This window comes from Gavialis gangeticus, unplaced genomic scaffold (genome assembly GCF_001723915.1).
Source record: "Gavialis gangeticus isolate Ggan-Ray unplaced genomic scaffold, GavGan_comp1, whole genome shotgun sequence".
NCBI classification, from domain to species: Eukaryota; Metazoa; Chordata; order Crocodylia; family Gavialidae; genus Gavialis; species Gavialis gangeticus.
The window spans coordinates 81,595,353-81,605,289 of record NW_017729024.1 but is presented as its reverse complement, the minus strand read 5'-3'; the positions used below and the strand labels follow the sequence as shown (position 1 = coordinate 81,605,289).

The 9,937-nt window shown below is 42.5% G+C and overlaps 1 protein-coding gene across 1 annotated transcript in view; it reads right to left on the bottom strand.

Annotated features, from left to right (window-relative positions):
- Positions 1-4,255: 4,255 nt before the first annotated feature.
- AUH (AU RNA binding methylglutaconyl-CoA hydratase) overlaps positions 4,256-9,937 on the bottom strand; it is a 275,169-nt gene continuing 269,487 nt past the window's right edge. The window contains exon 10 of the mRNA XM_019517296.1: positions 4,256-5,956. Within this exon, the coding sequence (XP_019372841.1) occupies positions 5,879-5,956 (78 nt within the window). The 3' untranslated portion in view covers positions 4,256-5,878. The remainder of the gene's footprint in view (positions 5,957-9,937) is intronic.

Here is a 9,937-nt window from a genome sequence, read left to right as displayed (position 1 = left end):
ATTGTCCCCAGTTTCCTGCCCACCCCAGGGAGCTCCAAGCTCCGCGCAGCTCGGAGTTGTTCCAGGGAGCAGGGGTGGAGCTGTCCCCAGGCTCCCTCCCCTCCCCACCACAGCTAGGGCCTGACTTCCTCACCCCATGCCCTCTGCCGGCTCAAGGCTGCCCCCAATGCCCCCTACCAGACTAGGACTGGCACCTGGGGGAGCCTGGAGCTCCCCCTGGCTGCTGCAGGGGGCAGAGCAGGGCAGGAGCAGCCCTGGACCTAACTGCTCCCAATGCAGGTGCACATTCAGACACACATGCCTGGGCGCAATTTAATGTGCAGACAATTCGGGCAGATTAAGTTCACATGTAGATGCACCTGCTGTGTTTCAAGAGGCAGAGCACACAGAGGCACAGACCAGAGCAAGGGGACTGAGGTACCTGTAAATCACTATTGAAGCTTGATTCTAGGCTAGCAGCACACAGGGAATTCCCACCCCCACATACTCTAGAGTCTCTCTAATAGAGCTCTGATGATTAGTGAGAGGACTCAACCATTCTAGACATTGTACTGGGGACTAAAGAACAGCTACAGGCCACTGGTTCCATACAAGAGTTAAGTTTTAAATACCTATAGAATATTGTGATTTCACTATGCTAAAAGTACATAATTATGCAGCTCTGTTTCACAGAAATAAAAAAACCCCTCACACTGTGTTCAATTTAAGTGTCAGACACTTGCTACTAGGAATGGTATTTGTTACTGGTAACAATCCCATTAGCATCAATGGGACTGTTCATATAAGTGCTATTCAATGCGAACAAGGACTACAGAACTGGGCCAACATTGGTCCAGTCTTGTGGTCTTTACATGTTTACACAAATAGTTCTGAAGTTAAGCTTTAGAAGACGATGGGAGTTGGAAATAATATCATGAGCAGGAGGATGCACGATCAAGCTTTTTCTGTATGAATACAAATACATTATTAACATGCAGCAAACAGGAAAGCACAGCAAACTTTGCCTTACTATTTAAACATTAAACTTTGTCTTTCTGAGCTGTACTAGACAGATGATCTGCACACAGTATTTTGCAGAACTTGTACAACTGGCATTTGATTTTTTTAAAACATATTATGAAAATTTGAGCCAAAGATGATATCACAAAGTCCCTTATGCTTACAGGAAAATGTTAAATCAATTAGAGATAGCTAAAATAAAGGAACAATTATTTTTTTGTTTCACACCAATTTGCAGTATCTGTAGAAGTTCTTTAAAAATAAAACAAAGCTTTTTCATGTTCTTTTGAAAGTGATCATATTGAGCATTCTGAAAGCCACAGTGTGCTCTTTTTCTTCCACAAATATAAGGCTATAAAACTGTATTAGTTAACACAAGCTTCAGAAATTATAAACAAGACCCACAATTACCAGTCAGATATTTGAAGAGTGTGTCCACCCATGCATGCACTATATGCTTTTTATGGAAGATTCTGACCATGAGGAATATTGCATTAGAACACTAAGTTGCTTTGATACAAAGTTCATGCCCTTTAATAAATTTTGTAGATGTACTTCATATATTTCTCCCTGTGAATGAGTGTCCTTGGAAGCATTATTTACCAGATATTTGAAGATGAAGTCTAGACTTACTGGGTGAGGGTGGAGACTGATCTGATAATCTGTGATAGTTGTCAATTCATGCTCTGTTAGTGATCATCATAGGTCTCTCCCTTTTGCAGAAGCAAAAGTTAATAGAGGGTAGGAAAGAATGTGCTATGTGGCAGGCCACACCTCTGTTGAAACGCAGAGTTAACTTTGACTTCTGCTGCATTTACTTTGGCCTTGAACTACCATATGGGATTAATACAGAATTTCAAAACAGTAAGGCCATCTCAGACTGTCTGCTACTCAACTGCTGTTTCTACAATATAGATTTCTATAATATATGCCACTAGTAATATTCAAAACACTCAAAATTTGTGGAAGGAATCCTTTATCAGGTTTGAGTTTTTTCCTTTACAAATGAAATGTTTTACTGCAAACTGAAATGAAACTTGTTACGATGCATTTGCAGTAAGACCACGGTACTGAAAGTGTTTGATCTTGTCTGACAAGCCGAACAATTTTATAAATATAAGCATAGTGAATTTTGTGAGACTAATACAGGCTCCATTCAAAGGTTGTAACTGAATATGACTTCAATTTATAACAAAATAAAATAAACTGAAGCACTGGACTGGTAAGTTTCAAATTCAGATTTTAAATCTTTTCTCGGAATCTGTTTAAAGCTATGCTTTTAATATATTTTAAGGTTGTCCATTGATAGAAGAACACCATTCTATTCAGGGTTTTGTGCCTTGCCCATAATTGTGATACGTAAACACCAGACTAGATGTTCTCCCTCTAAAAAGACAGAAGAATGCATAGGAGGAAGAAACAATCTTTGCCACCTTTAAAACAAAGTTATATTTACGTACAAGGCTTGTGATAGCTTATTTTTTATTACATCTTAGCTGACTACATCTCTTACACAGGTTTATCTGCTTGCAATTATTCTTTCTCTCTTGATTGCTCAGAGGTAGGTATCTCATTCTAAAATTATTTAAAATATCTAAAAAAAAGTGAACCTTAGAATGAACATGTCATTACGACCCCTTAAATACAGTAATTGGATAATCCCCATTTTTCATTGTACCTTTATAGTTTGTCAATGAAATCATCAGATGTAATATTTAGGGGGAAGAGGGGAGGAGAATCCCAAAAAACAAGCTACAGGCCAAAGAAGAAATAAGGCATATCTTGTTAGAAATACAGGCATACATTATAAGCCAGTGGTTTTCATATATATGTTCATATTGTGGACCACTTTTTTTCCAGACAGAGATTTTCCATCATCTTTCCTTCTCAACCAAATTGCATGCCATTACTTTTCCATCAAAGCAAAGTTCAAAAGAAAGTAGGAAACAACACTTAACTTATAATGACTGCTGGGAAATTCCCAGGTTTTTCCATCTGTTCCAACTGCTGTCCATTGCAGGAATTTTTTTAACGTGAAGTTCTCCATTTCTGTCCACCATATAGTTTTTGGTGTCTCCAACAAATTAACCATATCTAAATATGTGGCTGAAAGAAATCTAATAAACACAAAAAGGAACATCTGCACATGCTGCATATTGGTACTTGTTCTGAGTGCAGCTGGTTAACAGAGCTTTTGGAAATGCCACAACAAGAAACTTGGGAGTAGGACCATGAGCAAGTGTCATTGCCTACAAACTAACAACTCTTACAATTTGACAGAAACGGCTTTGTAGACCCCACAGAAATATTTCATAAGATGATATCCTCTAAGGCAGCATCCAGATGAGCGTGGCCATGTGGTATGTAAGAAACCCTACTCCCTTGCCACAAACAGCATGGTAGGTTTTTTTGACCCTGGGAGATCCTGGGGTCAAAAAACCCATGCAAAAACAAAAAAAGGCAGAGTGGCGCACATAGGGGCAGTACACTCTGCCTGAAACCAGGACCTGGCCGGTTACAGCCACTGCAGCTAAAAGATATAGTGGGCACAAAGAAGAAATGAGAGGACTGAGCCCCAGCAATTGAAGGAGTGATAGCTAGGAGTCAGATTTAGTAAGAGCCTTATATAAATCTCCCAATTTTGGAAGTAGGATTCTAATATTGCTGTTAATTAAGTTGAATCATGATGTCAATTAAGTTGCATCGTGATTCAGCTGCATCATGTTTATCATGATGCTAATTCACTTATTTAATAGAAAAACAATAGGTTTCTAATTTTTTTTGCCAAATACTGAAATAGTTTTGAAAAAAGAAATTACCATGACCTATAGTAAGTACATTAATAAAAGTCTCCAATTTGTACTCACTTTCCAAAAATATTCAAACTGACTTCAAGAGATGGGTCTTCAAAATGCAACAGTATGGCTACACCTTTCTCGGGGGAAAAAGGATTATTGTAAATATTGTGACAGCAATGTATTCTCCTGAAATCAAATTTACTAGTTTAAGGCAAAAATGTACACAGATTGATCCAAACATTTTTTGCCACAATAGTTGTAACCATTAGATTTTTTAATATACAGACACCAAACTTACTTTATCAATTCTTGTTAGAAAATGAAAGGCAACTCAATAACCAGAATATATATCAGTTATGAGAGACAAACCATTCAGTACAGGCTTTATATTTTCTCGCCTATTAACATAATTATTTCCTATTCAGTAATAATCAAAATGACATTTTAACATTTTGAAAAAAAGGAGAAAATGACCCTGAAGGCCTTATGTGACTATCAAAACAAGCACAGGTACTTTATTTGCAAATTATCATGCATGAAATGATCAACTCAGCAAGTTTATCAGTCAACGAAATGTGTGTTACACCAGTTATAATCAATTTACATGTAAAGATATGGTTAAATATAAATTCTAATGAGTTCTTGTCATTTCATGTTGATCAGCTGCTGTATCACCATAGATTGAAGACTGACCATAGCTAATGTTGCAGAAACAGCACAGCATGCAGACATTTATACAAATACAATGCAAACCGAACACAAAGGAGATTGTTTTAATATAAATAATTTAAGCTCTGACTGATAAGCCACATTTACCTACCAGTCAAGTTAACAAAATATTTTGAAGAGGCCATTTTCCAAGGCAAAGATACATAGACACAGTAGTTTTCTCTTTTCAAAGCCAAAGAGGAAACCACCCATACAGGCCCCTACAAAATAAAGAACATCTCAGTTCAAAGCGGCTGTGTATAACTACACAGTAGTAGAACCTGCAAAACGATTATATAGTCAGAATAAGCATTTTGAGGCTAACATAAGTTCTCTGGCTTTGCACATGTGTTTAATAAATTCTCTAGCTTTATACACATGCTTAATCACAGCTCTGCAATTAAAAAGTTGAATTGAGCCTGAAAGTAAAAAACGACTAAGACAAGTAAATTACAGCTTTTTCATTAGTGGAGAGTGCTGGTCAGATGAAGTCCTGGAGAAACCTGGGAGAAAGAGGCCAAATTTATAACTGAGGCTTACATGACTGAGGATTGAATCTGAAGATATTTGAATTTGAACCTTTCCAGAACAAGATCACTCATGCAGTCATACTGTTACAGTTACCTCCAGACTTTTGCCTCAAGGTTCCCCATGTTAGGACAAATCTGTTCATACCCAGAGCATAACTTGCACATGTGACCTTAATGTACACATTTTGTACTTCTGCTTCTGATTTTGGGTAGTACTTTAAGGGTTAAATTCAACAGTAGTTTAACCTTGTTAAGTTCAAGTGAACAGAATACCCTTTTAAAACTGGATACAAAAGAATTCACCTTATTTACAATAGCACAAGACAAGTTTATAATCTCCCAGACAATCATTCTTGTCACTTCACTATCTTTATTAATAATTTACATATTTAGTTGGAATAAACATGATTTCTTGTTGATATACAGAATCATTTAGAAACCATATTTGGTATAATTTCACATTTTTGGTGTGTGGAATTTACTTTTATTCTGATAAAATAGTACAACAGACATACATTCAATATTATGTTATAGGCTTTGTCTATATAAAGAATTTACATTTTTTAAAATTTTGGAATGATGTTTCATATATATGAATTTAAAAAAATCCATTAATCTATGACCTTCCAAGTACATACAGCAACTGTCATAAACCATAATGAGTTTGACTTAACACAGATCGGGGGCAGATACATGTATGAACACATTCAAGATGTAGTAACATAGGTATGATTAGCTTTTACTTTGGTGGCTGTGATATTCCAGGTGCTGAGGCAAAGTGCAGCTGAAAGGCCCTTCCAGCAGTAGGTTTATTTCATGGTAATTTAAAGGCATCAGTTTCTCCTATTCTCCCTTATAGTGAGGGGGTCTTTTCTCCTTAAAAGCAAGAAGACCTTCAATTCTATCTTTTGTTGGTATAGTCTACAAAAAAACAGAGAAACGTCATGTTATCCATACCAGCATTGATAAAAAATGAGGTACAGGTTTCATATAAGGCCTCCGTTTATTTAATGTATGCAACGTGTAGTCCACAGTAAAATACAGAAATCACAAAAGTGTGAAACTGAACATAGTCCACATACAACTACTTTACAATCTGTGGTTCAGATCTTCAGTTGGAGTAACCTGATTATTGGTAAATGGTTTATTTAGCAATACTAATTTAAACCAGTTGAAGATCTGGCCTGTTGTTTTTAAGTTGCTTATTATTAAATTTCTAGCAAGAAGGAAAAAAAGACATTTTTATTTTTACAGATTTTATTTTTACATTTTATAAAGCCAAAAGGCTTCTCTACAAAACCTTTGATACCCCAGCAGTTCTACCTTCTCAAGAAGATGAACACTGCTGACGCAAAAAGAACTACTAATACTGTAGATATTTAAAATTTTCAAAATTCCTGTAAGACCCTTTTTAGAGTGCAGACAGAAGTGCAAGTGCAAGTTACCCCAGACCAAACTGAAGTTCACTGTTGGTTCCAGGGGGAAGGAAATCTAGCTGTGGGTTGGGAGCCTGCAGCCAGGCTCCCACAGCAATGGCTAGGGCTCTTTGCCAGTGCTTCCTGTTCTCAAAATGTGAGGGGCAAGGGGAGAAGGCAGTGGAGTGAGCTCATTTTGGGGCTCCCCAGCTGGTGCTGAAGGGTGGGGTGGGTAAATTGGAGCCCCCCACCTTGGGGAGGCTGCAATATACTTGCCGCACCCTCTGCGGGGGGCTGAAAAAACCCCAGACTGAATTCCCTCTGCTCCCTTTCCCCCCTCCCATTTTGAAAACAGAGACAGGCTCGGAGTTCTGCAGCCAAAAGTTACAAAAGACGTTGTAACATCTTTATCTGATACCTGATGCAATGAGAGGTCACATTTTCACCCAATCAGCCATTTTTGAAGCTGTTTGCAGCTGTGCACTTGTGTTTGGTCACAGCGATAAACTACTTTCTGTGGCCAGATCAGGAAAAATTTGTTACTCCTGTCTGCACTCTATGTGCTTTAGGTTTTCAAAGTGTTACATATACATACTCCCCATGGAAGGGCTGTAGAATGACTTGCAGGAACTTAAAAAAAAAGTTAGTGATGGGCACTCCAGTACTGGGCAGTATGGAGAAGAACAGATGCAAGCTTTTGTTCAGCTGTTTAAATCCAGGCCATCCAACTTCCAGGCAGCTGGGGACCACACACCACACAGGCTGCAATCTCAGGGGTCACATAAGATACAGAACACAGACCCTAGGGCCCTGAGCTTTCCTCCCCACAGTAAAGGCAGTGCAGCTTCCCCTGCAACCACACATGCAGTGTCCCTTTCCCAGCCACATGCACTATCTACCTGCAATGTGGGCAGCCTGGTCCCCTCCCTTGGAACACACATGGGCACCCTAACCACCCCCGCCCCCCACCACAACTCAGGTAACTCTAGCCCTCCCATTGCACAGCCATGCCTCACCCTTGGGACTGAGGGCAGGAAGTAGAAGCTGGAAGAGGGAGAGGGAGCTTAGCTGTTAGTGGGAGTAATGGTGGGGAGGGGAGGGGGAGGAGGGGGCCTGCAGGCTACATACTAATCTTTCAAGGCCCATTGTGGCCCACAGTCTGCTAGTTGGACAGCCCTGGTTTAAATGATCATGCTTTATACTAGTACAGGGGGTCATCAGAAAGTTAATCTTTAATGTATGCAACGTGTACATTTTTAAACCTTACTTGCACCTCCAACATTAAACTTAACATAAACATGCATGATTAGCTTTTTGCAAAGTACCACATTTACTCTTTAAAAGTCACAACGTAAGATCAAGCAAAGTAAAAATATGCAGCAAGGCATTTTTGTAGATCATACACTACATTTTTAGGTTTTGTAAATTAGTACCCATTTGCACCATTTAGAATGTGGTTATGTGTCTAGCATATGCCTTAACTTAGGGGTGTCAAAGAGCCTGTGTAGGTGGGTTATCTGGACCACAGAGCTTTTTGCCACAGCTACCAGCAGCCAAGGAGTTAATGCCATTGCCAATGAAGGCCAGTTGCCATCACTGCTGGAGACACAATGTAAGCATGGCTAACATCCAGGGGGTGAGCATTACAGCCCAATTCAGTGGTTTTGCTCACCACTGGTGACTAAAATCTGTGACATTCACCCCCTAGGTGCTGGCTGTACTGACACTGCACCTCCAGGGCTAGAGACAGACATTCAAAAAGCCTGAACCTGAATTCATTCAATCTTTGCAGGTTAGTCTAACCTGCAAAGATTCAACTGATTTGCAAGTGAACAGAAATTCACATTTCATACTGGAAATGCAGGCACATGCCTGAAGTGGCTCAGGCTAGAAGCTGAGGGGCGCTAGAGTGAGCCCCCCCCTTCCCTTTGCAGGAGCCACAAGGCTAGAGGGAAGCTGACCTGGGGGTTTGGCCAGGTCCCCTCAGGGGCTAGGTATGATTGTGGAGGGGTTTAAGCCCCCACCCTGGCCTTACCCCAGATGGGGTGTGCCTAGACGGGGAGAGGGAAAGCAGCTCCTTGCCAGGCTTATCCCCAAAGCCATACACAAGCCAGGGAAGCTCCTCAGGAAAAGGGCAACAAGGGGCGGGTATTAAACTCCCCTGTCTTCAGGAAGGCATGGAACCCCAGTCAGGGTCTGCCCAGCTTCCCCCGGCTCTTCTTCGGGTGGTGGGGAGCCTGGCCAGAGCAAGCAGCATGGATGGGTGCTGCTGAGGGTGAAGGCAGATGGGCACTGAGCTCAGGACAGGGGATATGGTGGCAGCTGCCAAGCTTGGAGCCCACCAATGCCTCTGAGATGGCCCAGAAAGCCTGCTCCCCAGCCAACCCCTCCCCGTGCTGCCAGGCCGGGCTCTCACGCAGCTGCAGTGGGCTGGGAAGGGCCCTACCCCTATGGGCTGCCTGGGGTTCCGTGACAGCCCCACCTGACTTGGGCATGGGGAACCGTGCAGCCCCTGTGACCCCAGCCTGAGCTGTGGCCTGCTTGGAAGGACCTAGCTTGGGGGTGCAGCCTGGGCTGGCCCCTCTGCCTCTACCAGCAGCAGCACTTGCAGGTCGGCTCAGCTCAGCCCTGCAGCCCCAGCTGCTGGTGAGGCAGGCAGATAGTGGAGGCCATGCCAGCTGGCTCTGGCCATGCTGCCTCCCCTGCCATTGGAGTCGGGAGGGGAAATGGCTGATGGGGGCCACAGTCTCCTGGTCGCGGGGGGGTGGGGAGGAGGGAATAAACCCCTTCCCTGCTCCCTTTGCCTCAGGGGGCCATGTCTGGCCATGCCCCTACCCCTGCTCAGGCTACAGAGCAGAGGGGAAGGGCCAGTTCAGCTCTCTGCAGTGAGCAGCACAGCCCAGCAGAGGTGAATTAAGGTGTACTGCGGTCCTGGGCAAACACAAAATTGGAGACTCTCTGTCCCCATGGGAACTGGGGTGCAGGGGCCCCTTCCCTCTCTGGTGCTGGCAGGAGAGGCTGGGTGGATCCTGCTGGGCTGGGGGTAGGGGGGCACATGCCCTCCTCTTCTCCCTGCTCCCCACTCCTTCCCCAGCTATGGCCAAACATACACACACACAGGCATGCACTCACAGGCACATACACAGATGGGCGCCCACTTTACTCGCTCACTCTCTGCACATGGACACACTGATACAAACACACTCTCCCTACCATGCACAAACACACACACACAGATGTACACACATACATGCACAGATGCGCACACACATGCAGACGCACACAAAGACAGACACACAAACATTCACACACAGACACTCAGATGCACCCACAGATGCACAGATGTGTGCACAGATGCACAGCCACGCTCAGAAACACACAGAGGTGCATGCACACACACAAAAATGTACACGCAGAGATGCACATGCACTCACACAAGCTTAGTGAAAACAACTGAGTGCTGACCACAAGGATTCAAGGCTTCAGG